This window comes from Monodelphis domestica, chromosome 1 (assembly GCF_027887165.1).
Source record: "Monodelphis domestica isolate mMonDom1 chromosome 1, mMonDom1.pri, whole genome shotgun sequence".
NCBI classification, from domain to species: domain Eukaryota; kingdom Metazoa; phylum Chordata; class Mammalia; order Didelphimorphia; family Didelphidae; genus Monodelphis; species Monodelphis domestica.
Window position 1 is genome coordinate 325,545,820 of NC_077227.1, and position 15,695 is coordinate 325,561,514.

Here is a 15,695-nt window from a genome sequence, read left to right on the forward strand (position 1 = left end):
ACTAATAGAAAGAGCTTCCTCCTTTTGGAGTTCTCTATACCAATGAAATCACAAGTTCTGTTCCTATCTCTAGCCCTAATTTCATCTTTAATTTTTCTCAGTGTTCTAGCCTTGAGATTTCTTTGGAAACTGACTGTCATACAACATATTAACCATCTCTCTTGGTAGTTCTATGGATATAATAATCTTGACCTCTCAACCTTTACATGAATTGTAATCTAGCCATTTTTTCTCCGTATGACCATGAATAAGTCATTTGACCTCTGGTTGCCTCAGTTTCCTCAAATATAAAGTAGAGATCATAGCACCAGTCTCACAGGGTTATTGTAAGGATATAATATTACATTTGTAAGGAAAAAAAAGCACTTGGCATAGTCCTTAGCACATAGTAGGTGCTATATAAATGTTTATTCTCTTCCCTCCCAACTCTGAGAATTTGTGATTTTTTTTTTTGATACAATGAAGAGTGTGGCATCACAGGATTCAAGAGGTAGGTAGTGACCACAATGGCCAGAGTTCTGGGCCTAGCATCAGGAAGCAGTCTCAGATACTTTGTAGCTGTGTAACCCTAGGCAAGTCACTTAACCTATCTGCCTCAGTTTTTTCAACGGCAAAATGGGGATCATAATAGCACCTACTTCCCAGGGCTGTGGTGAAGATTGGATGAGATAATATTTGTGTTTAGTACATTGTCTAGCACATGTAAGTACTTGATATATCCTTCTTCCCTCTCCTTCCTTCCTTCCTTCCTTCCTTCCTTCCTTCCTTCCTTCCTTCCTTCCTTCCTTCCTTCCTTCCTTCCTTCCTTCCTTCCTTCCTTCCTTCCTTCCTTCCTTCCTTCCTTCCTTCCTTCCTTCCTTCCTACCTTCCTTCCCTCCCCTGAGGCAAGAGGGTTAGTCAAATGGATTGGCCACACAAGGGGTTAAGCAGTGCTTTCAGCCCACAGCACATGAGTCTTACTTATGAGGGCTCTGTTATGTGGCTGACAGTTACATTATTAATGAGTTTTGATGTACATTATGCAGGACAATAATAAAGATGTCACCTATTGTCTTGCTGCAGAAGGAAAGTTCTGGCTTTTTTAGAAGAGCTTCATGCTGGTGTTAACAAAGATAATTATAATGAACGATTAGGCCCTCCTTACTCCTTTGGCCTATAATGTTTATCATATCTATCTCCTCTTTACCAGGCCCACAGCCACCATTCTAATAATAACAGTAGGTCACATTTCTATAATACCTTCAAGTTTTTTGAAACACAATCCAATGATATGGCAATGGAAGTAGTAGCATTTCCATTCAATAGATGAAGAAACTGAGACCCAAAGAGGGAAGTAACTTGTTTATATTTACATGATCAATAAGAGTTAAGGGCAGGATCTGAGTCTTCTGAGTCCAGACTCTAGCTCTTGCTTTCCTCACTCCCATAGATAATTTTAACCCCTCTGTAATTAGCCTCCTTTACAGCTAGATATTTCAGGTAGCACTTCCTGGGGTAAGGAAGATCTGTGTTCAAATATGATCTCAGACACTAACTATATGACTCTGGGCAAGCACTTAACTCTGTTTGCCTCACTTTCCTCATTTGTAAAATCAGCTGGAGAAGGAAATGGCAAACCACTCCAGTATCTTTGCCAAGAAAACCTTAAATAGGGTCACAAAGAGTTGTACAGAAAAAAAAAACAATTCAATAACATTCTTTTTTTTTTTAAACCCTTACCTTCTGTCTTGGAGTCAATACTGTGTATTGGCTTCAAGGCAGAAGAGTGGTAAGGGCTAGGAAATGGGGGTCAAGTGACTTGCCCAGGGTCACACAGCTGGGAAGTGTCTGAGGCCAGATTTGAACCTAGGACCTCCCATCTCTAGGGTTGGCTCTCAATCCACTGAGATACCCAGCTGCCCCCAGTAACATTCTTATTACTATGTTTTTTAGATTTGTAAGCAGAATTAGCAAAACAATTCTAGTAGTAAAGCTTTCCCTGTTTCTTTCAGGGGCTTTCAAAAATGGATGGTTAACACAGAAAGGTGGAAAGTTATTTTGATTTATAGGTGTGATGAAGGAGAACAAGACACAGTTTTAGAACCATAAGTCTATAGGATGAATGAATGAATGAATAACCTTTTTGAAAAAGCTTACTTTGTGTGAAGTACTGTGCTAAGCCCTAAGAATACACATGGAACATGGTAAGATAGTCTCTTTTCTCAAAGAGCTCACATTCTAATGGGGAAGACAATACATATGGAAGGTCATTGTGCAAGGGGGCTTCTTCCACTCCCTCAACCCTCTCATTCCCCCGACCAGCACAAAAAAACCCAAACCACCATCACAACAACCCTCAGGCTCTTCCTTATGCCTGAAAATACCTGTCTCCATTCCTATCTTCACCTGCTGAATTTCTACCTAACTTTTAAAATCAGTCTTAAATGCCACTTCCTTTTTCAGAAGCCTACTCCTCTTCTTATGGCTAACACCACTTCAGATTTCGCTGAACAGATCTCATATATCAGGCTTCACACAAACAATTTGTTTGGCTCTTCTCTGATACAGTGACTCCTATATCATACATTACTATTGTTATCTATCTATGTGTTACCCCCATTAGGCTGTAAACCTCCTGAAGACAGGGATTATGTTTTATTTAATCTTTTCATCTCTCCAGGATTGAGTACAGTGCTCTGACATAAGGATTTAATATTTGTTGAAATTCAAGTTGAACAAATTGTTGTGTTGTTTCAGTCATATCTGACTCCTTTTGACCCCATTTGGGATTTTCTTGGTTGTTCATTTCACCTTTGCAACATCCCTCCTATAACAGCTATTACAACAGACTAGGCCAGTTGTAATAGCTGTTATTATATATATATATATATATATATATATATATATATAAAATATAATAGTCTGTTATAATAGGGATCAGCCTGCCTCAAGTCACTCCAATCCAGTCAGTCACCAAAGTAATTTTGCTACAGTACATGTCCAAACATATCATCCTTCTACTGAATAAAGTGTAGTGGCTCCCTATTGCCCCTAAGATCAAATACGAAATTTGTTAGAACTCAAAGTCTTTCATAACCCACCCCCTTCCTATCTTTTACACTTTACTCCTCACTCTTTGATCTAGTGACACTGGTTTACCAGCTATTCCATGAACAAGATGCTCTAGGTATTTTTTTCTGGCTGTCTCCTCATGCTTTGAACACTCCCCTTCCTGCCTACTGACTTCATGGTTTCCCTTAAGTTTCCACAAAAATCCTATCATATTGGGAGCAGCTGGATCACTCAGTGGACTGAGAACCAGGTTTAGAGATGGGAGGTCCTGAGTTCAAATGTGTCTTCATACTCTTCCTAGCTGTGTGACCCTGGGGAAGTCACTTAACCCCCATTGCCTAACCTTTACTACTCCTCTGCCTTAGAGCCCATAAGCAGTATTGAATTTAGATGGAAGGTAAGGGTTAAAAATAAAAATCCTATCATCTTTTCCCAACAAAATTCCAGTGAAGACCTTTTGTTTGTTAATTATTCTTAATTAGCTTGTATATAGCTAATGTATGTTTATTTGTTTTCTCTTCCATTAGACTGTAAGCAGCTTCTTGAGGGTAGAGATTATCTTGCTTCTTTTTTTGTATCTCCAGGGCTTAGCACAGTGTTTGGTACATAGTACATGCTTAATAAATCTTTACTGATTTTGATTGATTGATTTTATCTATTGAATTGAGCAGAGTAAAATAAGGAAAAAAGTAAGGGGGAAAAAAGAAGATTTTAAATGATAGCATCAAGATTATAAAAACTAACACAATTTTGAGGGCTTTTATAAAGTGATGAAGAATAAAAAGAATCGGATCAGGAGAACAATTTAAATAATAACAACACTATAATGACAAACAACTTTGAAAGCTTTAAGAATGATGATCAATATGTTGGCCATCCATGATTCCAGAAGACTGATAAAAAGTATTACCTACCTTCAAAAAGGTGATGATTTTAGAGCAAAGAATGAGACATACATATGTTTGTATTCAGCCAATGGTGGAATTTGTTTTAATTTATTATAAATAATGTTTTTCTTCTCTTTATTTCTCCCCATGGTGTGGAGGTGAATAGGTGGAAAAGAAAATAGATTTCTGTTCATCAATTTTTTGATGGAGATACCTCCATTGTGTGCTTCAGATGTATAAATGTTTTGCGTTTTCCAATGAGGTGTTATTATTTTGATTTAATTGTTACAGTTAAGTACTAAACTGCTCATGGAGTGGGAGTTTTCTGGAAATATTTGTGATGTAAAAACAAAAAATATCAAAAAGTTTTAAATTATCAAAATTTACATTTTTCTATTAAATTTCACCTTACTAGATTTAGCATATCATTTTAATATGTCAAGATATTTTTGGATTCTGATTCTATTGTCTAGTGTGTTGATTATACCTCTCAGTTTCATGTCATCTGAAAATGTGATATGTATTCCATTTATGCCTTTCTCCAAGTCACTGGTAGAAATGTTGAAGAGTCAATGGCCAAAGATGGATCCCTAGAGCCATCCACTGGAGACCTCCCTCACAAATTGACATAAACCTATTAATGATAATGATGACATTCAGTCATTTTAGGCACATCTGACTCTTTGTGAGCCCATTTGGAGTTTTCATGGCAGAGATACTAGAGTGCTTTGTTCTTTCCTTCTCCAACTCATTTTGCAGATGAGGAAACTAAGGCAAACAGGGTTAAGTGACTTGCCCAGGATAACAGAACTAGTAAGTATCAAGAGTATCAAATAAGTATTCAACCAAGGTCTTCTCATCTCCTGTATATTGTACCACATAGGTTCAGTCATTCAATGTTTCAAATCTAACAGTACTGTAATAACCCATACTTTTCTTTTTTTTTGTCCTTCCAAATTCCATGAGAAATTGAGTCTTATGATTTGCTGTAATTCTGTATCTGCATCATTTTCCTGATCTAGAAATCTAATAACCTTCTCAAAAAAAAAAAGAATGAGGGTGGGGCAGGTAGGGAGCACAGTGGATAGAGTACCAGACCTCGAGTCAGGAGGACTTAGGTTCAAATCTTTACTCAGATACTTCCTAGCTGTGATACTTAGGGCAAGTCACTTAATCCTGATTACCTCATCCTAGCCCTTCTGTTGTTACTAAGATAGAAAATAAGGGTTATTTAAAAAAAAAAGAATGAAGTTAATCTGGTATGACTTGTCCTTGGCTTTTAGGGATCACTTCCTAAATTAATTTCAGTTTGGTATACCTCTTTCAAGTCAAAGGTAAAATAAAAAAGAGAAACATTACACATTTATAGACTTTTTGAACTTATGATTATTATTATATAATTATATCATTGCCTATACCTTGCCTCTATTTCTCATTTGTTTCCATCTATATTTTTTATGCGTGCTTATTTTCCATGTTTTTCATATGTTCAGTACCTTGTCAATGAAAGGGCAATGTTAACAAATCTTTATTTAAGTGAACTGAATCATTTTCCAGGGAAGGCCAATAACCTATCGCACTAGTAGAAAGAGGAGGTCACAGTGTAAGATGATCACAGATCTCGAAATGGAAGAGATCGCAGCCACATACCCAGGCCAATCCCCTCATCTTAAAAATGAAGATCCTATGATCCATAGAGTTAAAGAGACTTTTTTCTAGTCTTACAGGAAGCACCAGAAAGGAGACTGAACCCAGATCTATAGAGTCAGGGATTCTATTGTCTTGAATATTTCAATGGGCTTAGTGAAATTCTAAAACAAATTGATTTTTAATAAATACAAGCATAGGTAATGAGGACCTTTCCAAAGGAAATGAAAATAATAAGAAATCAACAATGATAGTGTCACAGCTTATTGAATCATCAAGTCTAGAGTTGGAAAGGACCCAAGATAACAACATCGAGGCTGGCCTAATGACAGAAATCCCCTCTATAGCATCCTTGACAGGCAACTTTCCAACCTCTGTGTGATCACCTCTGTCAGCTCATCACCTCTTGGGAGGGACTATCGCTTTGTTCTATGGCTCTGGTCATTGAAGACAATTAATCCTAGTTCAGCCCTTCAAGGCCAGATAAAATGATTCAGCCCTCACTTATCAAGCACCAATGTGTAAGGCAGGAGAAGAAAGAAAAGACTGATCAATTTGTTTTGGCATAAAAGGGAGGCTCATCCCTCCTAAGCTCTGAAGAACTTAGAAAGATAAAGTAAGCCCATGGAATATGCACAAAAATCAGCCCATACCAGTTAACGCCATAACTGACTCCTTAGTCCTTTCAAAGCAAGGTGCTCTCTGGGAATGAAAGAGACTGTGCAGGAAGATGAAGTAACTCACTGAAAAGAGAAGACCCCAGAACACTTGAGAGGTATAAGGACAAAAATGATGGGAAGAAAGTCACTTGCCAACAGATGGCTGAGAAAGACCCCTGCTCACAAATGTCATAGATTCCCTTAGGAAGTAACTAAGGCGATCCAGTCTTTTCAGTATCTCTCAGGGTTTCTGTCTACAGATGAGGATTTTGGTGACTAACTTTTCTTCTGTGAAGTGATGAGACAGCCCACAGACCTCTCTAGACAAAGTATTTATAGAACTGGAGCTGGAAGGGGTCATGGAAACAGAGAAGCACAAAATGTCAGCTGCAAAGGACTTAAGAGATCATCACCACTGCCTTCATTTTACTGATGAGAAAACAGGCTCAGAAAGGGAAAATGATTTGTATACCCCCACAGCCCCAGAATTCCATCTTTTATGGTACTTATTAACACCTACCTTCTACACTAGCAAAATCCATTAGAATGTAAAAACCTGGGGGAGGAGGGCAACTAGATGGCTCAGTGGATTGAGAGCCAAGCCTAGAGAGAGACAGGAGTTTCAAAGCTAACCTCAGATACTTCCTAGCTCTGGGACTCTGGGTTAGTCACTTACCTCCCATTGCCTAGTCCTAACCACTCTTTTGCCTTGGAACCAATACATAGTATTGATTCTAAGATGGAAAGTAAAGCTTAAAAATGCAAACACCTTTAGGGTAGGAATTATATCTTTTTTTTAATCTTCAAACCCACTTTTTTCCCATTTGGATTTTTTATTTTAATAACAAATTTCCACATAAATTTCCCAAAGTTATTTGATCCATATTGTCTCCCTCTCTTCTTCCCTCCCCCTTCCCGGAGCTGTCAAGGAATTCAATCTGGATTATACATATATTATCATGCAAAACTTATTTCTCTATTATGTATTATTGTCAGTGAATAATCATATAAAACCAAACTCCCAAAACATATACCTAAATAAACAAATGATAAATCGCATGTTTTCTTCTGCATTCCAACTCCACCAGGTCTTTCTCTGGAGGTGGCCAGCACTCTTTTTCATAAATCTCTCAGAATTGTCCTAGATTAGTGTATTGCTGTTAGTACTAAAGTCGATCACATTTGATCATTCCACAATTATTAAGGTTACAGTGTATAATGTTCAAACACACTTCTGGAAGCTGTATCTTCCAAATTTTGCAATTTTATTGGCATGGAAATTTCGGTCCTGGTGAGGAATCCCTTTTACCAAGGTAGATTTGTAATTGTTATACAACTTGTTCAGTTTAGAGATTGTGTGGGGCACTGAGAGAGGTTAATTCCCTGGAATCACAGACCAGTATGAAGCAGAGGTGGGACTTGAACTCAACTCTGCCTGACTCTGAGGCCAATTCTATTTATTAGCACATGCTGCCTGGCCCAGACTAGCTGCTTCTAGGTTAAACGCCCTTTCTTTCTGTGAACTGTTGAAGCAGGTTGTGTGTGGAGCACAGGGCTGCATGGGTAGCAAGGAGCTCAGGAAATATTGATTGAACAGGATTACAATCTCAGTGATGAAGCCATAGGTCACTTAAGTGCTTTATTTGGGAAAGGTGAGGTGGCAGGGCTGTAACCAAAGAAACCACCCTTGCTTTTCTCAGGAAACCAAGAATGCCTAGCCCCAAAGCCTCATGACTCAGCTTGCCCTGTGCGATAGGACTTATCTTTAAATAGTCACCACCCCAAAGACACAGAGAAACCTGGCCATTGTAGCCCTTGGGTTTCACCCAGGCAGGGGAGAGATCAAATTATCTCCCTGTAATGCAACTCCTACTTATTTGCTCAGGCACTTAGCCAGGATCCAGCACCAAAAAGGCTCAAAAAAAGAAAATGTCAGGGTTCCAGCAATTACGCTTTCCTTCCTAAGCCTTGGTCATTCCCTCCTACTTCCTCCAAGTCTGTGACCACAGAAGCCTTTAGAACCTAAATGGACTGTTCAATCCAATGCTTTATTTTTACAGAAGTGGAAACCAAGACCCAGAGAAGTTAAGTCATTTGGATGAGGTCACACAGTTACTAAGTAGCTGAGCTAGTTTTCAAATTCCAAAACTACTAGTCTATCCTCTGTCCATGGTACTTACCGGCTGGATGACCTTGACTAAGTCACTCAGCTTTTGTCTGACTCATTTTCCTCATCTAAAAAATGAGGATAATATTATCACCTCTCTTTCAGAGTTATTGTGAGGATAAAATGAGATAACATGTGTAAAGTACTTTGTAAATCTTAAAGCACTACATAAGTTGTTGCCAATGTTATTATATTTTGATTATTATTTAAACCTGAAGGGTGGCACAATGGCTAAAGTTCCAGACCTGGAATCAGAAGGATTTGGGATCAAATTTGACTTCAGACACTTTCTAGCTATGTGACCCTGAGCAAGTCATTTAACCCTCCTTTGAAAGTAAAAGTTTAAAAAAAAATTTTAAGCCAGGGACTACCTATCCTATCTCTCCAGGCAGTTTCTTTGCCATAAGAAAATTAAAGGCAGGGACTAAGACAAGAGATCCTGCATTCAAATCTGGTCTCAGATACTTCCTAGCTGTATGACCCTGGGTAAGTCACTTTACCCCAATTTCCTAGACCTCACCGCTCTTCTGCCTTGGAACCAATATGTGGTATTGATTCTAAGACAGAAGATGAAGGTTATTAAAAAAATTAAAGTTTACAGTTATTTTTTTCTTGTCTAATGAAGTAACATCAGGTTATTTGTCTGTCTGTCTGTCTGTCTGTCTATCTATCTGTCTGTCTATCTATCTATCTATCTATCTATCTATCTATCTATCTATCTATCTATCTATCTATAAACAATTCCCAGTTCTAGGAAGCAATATGATTACTGATAGGGATCTATGAAGAGTCATGGAATAGGGGGCAGCTAGGTGGCTCAGTGGATTGAGAACCAGGCCCAGAAACAAGAAGTTCTGGGTTCAAATCTAGACGCAGACACTTTCTAGCTGTGTGACCTTAGGCAAGTCACTTAACCTCCATTGCCTAGCCCTTACCTCTCTTCTGCCTTGGAACCAATATACAGTATTGATTCGAAGGCAGAAGGTAAGGGCTTTTGACAAAAAAAAAAAAAGAACCACAGATATGTAGAGTTGGAGAGGACCTTCTGGGTCATTTAATTTAACCTACCCCTAAACACAAATCCCTTCTACTATATCTTGAAGGCCTCACCCAATCTTTGCTTAAAGATCTCTGGGGATGAGGGAGCTCTCCTGAGAAGCCCAGGCCACTTTTGGAGAATGCTAAGTGTTGGGAAGTTTTTCCTTACACTGAGATGAGTCTGTTCCTCTCCAACCTCTCTTCATTGTCCCTATTCTGTCCCCTATGGTCAAGTCTAATCTTCAAGGTCTCTTTAAATCTTTTTTTTAGGTTAAGCATTTCTAGTTCCTTCAACCATTTTCTGTCGCAAAGAATCAAAGTCAAAACTCCATCTGCCATGCACTCCCCACATCAGATAGACAATAGAAATTGTATTATTGTATTGCTCCTATGTACTATGTTGTACTGTACATTAGAAATTATTCTGTTCCTGTGATTTAGCTGCGTTACACTTAAGCTCCTGGACTTATAGTTGGTCAAATTCTTTCTTAGGATCTTTGGAATGACCAATGAAGAGGAAATTAAAGCAATTATTTGGAGTTATTTTGCCCAATTATATGCCAATAAATTTGACAATCCAAGTGAAATAGATGATTATTTTTTAAAAAGATCTTTGAGTGAATGTATTTTAGTTTAGGGATCCATCATTTCTGTCTACATCAGATAAAGAAAGGTTCTGAAAAGATTCTCTTGCCCCCCACTCCCCCCAAGAAAAGGTCTACTGAAGGGAACATAGCTAAGATAGAGAAATAAACTTGGAATCCAAAGATCTAGATTTGAATCCTGGTTCTTTTATTACCCAGATGACCCTGAACCAGTCATTTCTCTTCCTCTGGGTTATAGTTTCCTCCTCTTTAAAATGATAAAATTAGAAGAGATAATCTTGAAAGCCTTTTCTCTCTTCTAGTTCTAACTTGATTCACACTCAACCAGAAAGTTGGCATCTCCATTTCAAAACCACCAAAGTCATTCTTCACACTTATATTTTTTTCTTTTTTAAACCATTACCTTCCATCTTAGAATCAATACTGGTTTTGGTTCCAAGGCAGAAGAGTAGTAAAGGCTAGGCAATGGGAGTTAAGTGACTTGCCCAGGTTCACACAGCTGGGAAGTATCTGAGGCCAGATTTGAACCTAGGATCTCCCATCTCTGGACTTGGTTCTCAGTCTACTGGGTCACCCAGCTGCCTGCTCAGTTGTCTTAAAGGTTTTTGCATCAATATTCATTAAGGACATTGGTCTTTATTTTATTTCTCTGTTTTGGGACTTCCTGGCTTAGGTATCAGTAACATATTTGTGTCATAAAAAGAATTTGGTAGGACTCCCTCTTTGCTTTCTATTTCAAATAGTTTGTATAGTCAAATTATCTTAAAGGGATGACAGCTTCTGAAATCAAGTCAGCACCTCCCAGATGAGTCCTAAATTAGTAACTTTCCATCATCCTCCAGAGTTATATTAGGTAGAAAACATCTTTTTTTCATACCTGAAGCTGTTAAATAGTGAAAGCACAAAGTGATTCATGGAGATGACACCCAGAGACACTTGGGTATCCACCAATGATGGCTGGTTTGGATTTAATGCGGTGGGGTTTTAAATGGCATAGCCTCTGGCTGGGCCATCCAGTGCCTTACCTGTACACAGACACTGATGTTGCAACTTGTTCTGCTCAGGCCCAACAGGCAGAAGTAGCAGCGGGGGAGTATGAGTTCCAAAGTCAAGTCCACAAGCAATTATGAAGTGCCTCTTATGTGCCCTATAGGCATTGGGGATTCAAAGAAAGGCAAAAACAACTACACAAATAGAGGCTACTTGTAGCTAGAAACAAAGAAAAAAATTTGCTCATTAAGAGTCTTCCAAAAGTTCCCTGGCACTGTATTTATTGATAATGACAAAAACTCTGAGAAAGGAACTTCCAATGAGGAAACTTCCTCCACCAATGTAGTAGATTTGCAACTTGAAGCAACTAGGTTGTATAGAGAATAGAGAGTTCTGAAGTCAGAAAGACCTAAGTTCAAATTTAGCTTCAAACATTTACTAATGATATGACTCTGGTTAAGTCACTTAACCCTGTTTGCTTTTGTTTCACCATCAGTATCTGGTACAAAGTAGGTCTCTAATAAATGAGAAAAATTAGAAAATAATAAATATAAATAATAATACATTATAATAAAATATAATAAAAATAATAAATAATAATAAATGAGAAAAGAGAAAAATTTCTTCTCCTTCCTCCAAATTGCTGCTGCTAGTATTAGAAAGTTCCTGGGGGCACTGTGAAGGTAGGAGGTCTTATCCAGGGTCACTCTGCAGGAAATGGGACTTTAATTTGGGTTTTTCTGACAATAAGGCTGGTTCTCTATCCATTAGGTAGCAATGCTGCCTTTCGGCATTAGTATATTACACCCATTGGAGATGGACCGCCTTCAATAGGTGGTCGCTGGTCCACAGTCCCTAGTTATTAGCAAGTCAAAGCCACATCTTCTTCCTACCTATCTAGCACTTTTTTTAACCTTCCTGGGCAACAATCTTCTGCTAGAATCCTCTTCCCTGGCCAACCTTGGGGTTGAGATTATTCTGGGATCTCTAGGACTAGGTCAGAGCACTGCAAGTTCTAGCAGGGTCCTACTCCAGACTAGAGGGGCTACAAGTACCAGCCTAGTGATGAACTTGAAGTGTCTCCACTGAGAGGCAGATGGGTGGCACAGTGGACACAGAGCCAGACCTGGAGACAGGAGGACCTGGGTTCAAATATGACCATAGATTCTTCCTAGTGATGTGATCCAGGACAAGTCATTTAACCTCAAATGCCTAATCCTTACTCTTCAGTCTTAGAATTATTACTAAGACAAAAGGTAATCATTAAAATTTTTTTTATCAAGGCCAATGAAGAAACTGTGACAGGATTATAGCTCTAGAAGTAGAAAGGGATCTCAGAAAGCTTTCATTTTACAGAGGAGAAAACTGAGAACCACTGATTTACACAAGGTCAAACAGCTAGTAATGGCAACAATAACTAACATCTACAGAATGCTTTAAGATTTGAAATACTAATAGTGTTTACATATAGTGCTTTAAGGAGGTAAAGTACTTAACACATTATTTCATTTAATACAACAGTCCTGTGAGGTAGGTGCTGCTTTATCCTTATTTTATAGTTGAGGAAACTGAGGTAAACAGGTATTTTTTTCCAGGGTCACAGTTAGAATATGTCTGAAACTATATTTGAACTCAGGTCTTCCTGACTCCAGATCCAGTATGCCACCTAACTGCTTCTATCTACCTTGTTTTATTTGAATCCCACAGTAACACAGGAGGCAAACACCATTATTCTCCTTCCTATTTTACAGATTGGGAAGCTGAGGGGGAGAGACAATTAATTCACTTGCCCAAGGTCACAAAGTTAATAAGTTTCAATGGTAGGATAGGAACTCAAGGTGGCTCTTAAGCCAGCACTTTTCATTATACTATGCTGCTTATAGCCAATAATTCACTAAGGTATAGACAGTAGGTTGTCATCTGCATTGGCAGAAGGTATTCTCCACATGGATCAAAAAAATTTCCTAGGAACACTGATCTAATAGGAATAATCACAGGAGTTCACACTGATAGTGATCCAGTTTCCTGAGCACACTAATCTGTTAGTAATTCATTTTTCTTCCCCCTTTTAAACCTAATTCAATCATTTTTTTAAAAAATGAACCATCCATTCAACTTTTCTCCCTTTGACTTTTTTTCTTCCTGCCCTTCTTTCATAAGCTGATTAGAGCAGACAAGTGAAAATGGTGAAAAGACTTCACAGGTTTGGGCCACTGAGCTCCTCACTGCAAAGGAAGGCTAATTCACTTCAAGCCCCACCAGCAATTTCCATTCCTCTGACAGTCTGAGTTGCCTCTGACCCAGCTTGGGTTTTGCAAGAAGATGGGACTGCTGTCTAAAATTTTAAGCAGATCTCAGGTGAAAAAGGCTCAGAGCACTGCAGGGCTAAGAGATTAGATGCTTAAACGAAACTTTTCAAAGGTCACAGGAAACCCACCAAGTTTTGGGCAGATTTGTAGGCAGGCAATGTTTTTTTATATCTGTAAAAGTCCTGAAATAACCATATGGGGGCTGCACATTGAGACAGCAGGCGTGACATTCCCCACTCACTGTCTCCTGTCTAGTCTAGGCTTAGGGCCAGTGATTTTCCACTATAAACTTCAATTTTATTGACAGTAATGTTTACACAAGCCAGCAGGAAAGAGCTACCCTTTCCAGCAGAATAGCAGAAGCCCCAGCCATAAGCTTCTCCATTAGAACATACCTACAGGCTAATGGAGTTAGTGCTCTCTGGGTTCCAGAATGCCTTCTTCTCTTCCAACACCTCCTACCCTCTCTCAAAACGAAACAACTACTTTGTTGCTTTGTTCCAAGGACAGTGCATATGGAAGGAACATAGGATTTGGATTCAGAAGGTAGCGTTCTAGGAAATGCTCGAGAGTCAGAGGACTGGAGTTCAGATTCTGTCTCTGAATATTTACAGCCTATATTGCCGTGGGCTATTTTTTTTTCAACTTCTCTGGATCTGTTTCTTCATTTGTAAAATTTGTAAAAAGAGTGGATTGGACTAGATAGCCACTGGGTCTCTTTTAACTGTAAAATATTATCCCATGACTTGGGTTCTAACACTAACTACTCATGACTTTGGGCAAGTAAACCTTGGTGAGGGAGTTTATCTAATCTCATCCTGGGAACTCTATGCTCTAGAAAGTGGGAAGAAGATGACAGGAAAGAATGTATAAATGGGTCTTGATGGGCAGCTAGCCATCAAAAATAGTTCTCACACGTGACAAGTGAAATTCCACCACCCTCTTTCATTCTCCCTCCCTTCCCCCTACTTGGGCAATTCTCAAGGAGCGTTCAGCCTAGAATTCTAGCCCCAATAGCGAGAAAGCCCCAAAAGGGCAGAAAAATGGCCCCACATAGAGCTGTCAGAGAAGCTTACCTCCATCTTGGGAATTCATGATGTTCAGAGCAAAGAGCATTGCATTAGAGAAGGTGGTCGCTTCTTCCTTGCTGGCGAAATTCAAGCCATAGACCTGCCGGGCATCTCGCCACTGGTGAAATGTTGGCGTAGCCTGATTATACTTCAGCCCTTTCACAATTGAATAATTGATCACGACCTGGAAGGTGGGGGGAAGGGAGGAGAGGCATGAGTAAATAAATAAAATGAGGCAAGTAAGAGGGAGGGAGAAAGGTAGGTAAATAGCTCACTCCATGGAGAGCTGATGGATGGAAGAGCCTTAGGAGAAGAGTCCCCAGCCAGAGGGAAGTTGTCTGGAGGCATAGGGAAGCAAGAGAGGGCAGGCTCTCAGACTTGGACCTTGGTGCAGTGGGAAGAGCTCTGGAACTGGGGTAAGAATCCCTGGGATTAAGTCCTGGCTTAGCCAGTTACTGAATGTTGCCCTTTCTTAGGTGAGTTCCTTTACCTTTCTGGGCTCCAGATTCCTCATCTATAAAGGGGAAGGGTTGTAATTGAAGCCTAAGATCCCTTTTAGAGATTCTATTATAAACAATGAAAATTTAATTCAATGGATACTTATTTATGTGCCCATACTATTCAAGGCCCTCCTTTCAATACTATAGGCAAAAAACTATATATATATATATATATATATATATATATATATATATATATAGAGAGAGAGAGAGAGAGAGAGAGAGAGAGAGAGAGACAGACAGACAGACAGACAGACAGACAGACAGAGAGAAAGGGAGAGGGCAAAAACCAATATATCTATTATATCTACATACACATTGTTTTTATGTATGTATCTGTACATACAAGTCATAGGTCCTGCCCTCAAGAAGCTCATGTGTTCATCTGAAAAGCTATATGATACATAAATAGGTGACAAAATGCAGCATATAATAAGTCCAGTGAAAGCTGGAACATAGTAAATGCTTAATAAATGCTTGCTGAAGTGGCTCAGTGGATTGAGAGTCAGGCCCAGACATGGGAGGTCCTAGGTTCAGATCTGGCCTCAGACACTTCCTGGCTGTGTGACCCTGGGCAAGTCACTTAACCCCCATTGCCCAGCCCTTACAACTCTTCTGCCTTGGAACCAATACACAGTATTGACTCCAAGATGGAAGGTAAGGGTTTAAAAAAGAAAAGTAAATCCTTGCTGACTGACTCACTCATGTAGGAGATAGTCCTTGAGCATTAAAGGAAGCCAGGGTGTCTAAGAGATAATAAGGAAGCAATAAA

General features: G+C 39.1%; 1 protein-coding gene across 11 annotated transcripts in view; it reads right to left on the reverse strand.

Annotated features, from left to right (window-relative positions):
- Positions 1 to 15,695, reverse strand: part of EVL (Enah/Vasp-like) — a 272,883-nt gene that overhangs the window by 85,107 nt on the left and 172,081 nt on the right. For all 11 annotated transcript variants that reach the window (XR_008915092.1, XM_056811275.1, XM_056811274.1 and 8 more), the window contains exon 3: positions 14,430 to 14,607. Coding sequence is in view for 10 of the 11 variants with exons in the window: in XM_056811275.1 (XP_056667253.1) it covers positions 14,430 to 14,607 (178 nt within the window). In the remaining variant the exon portion in view is untranslated. The remainder of the gene's footprint in view (positions 1 to 14,429; positions 14,608 to 15,695) is intronic.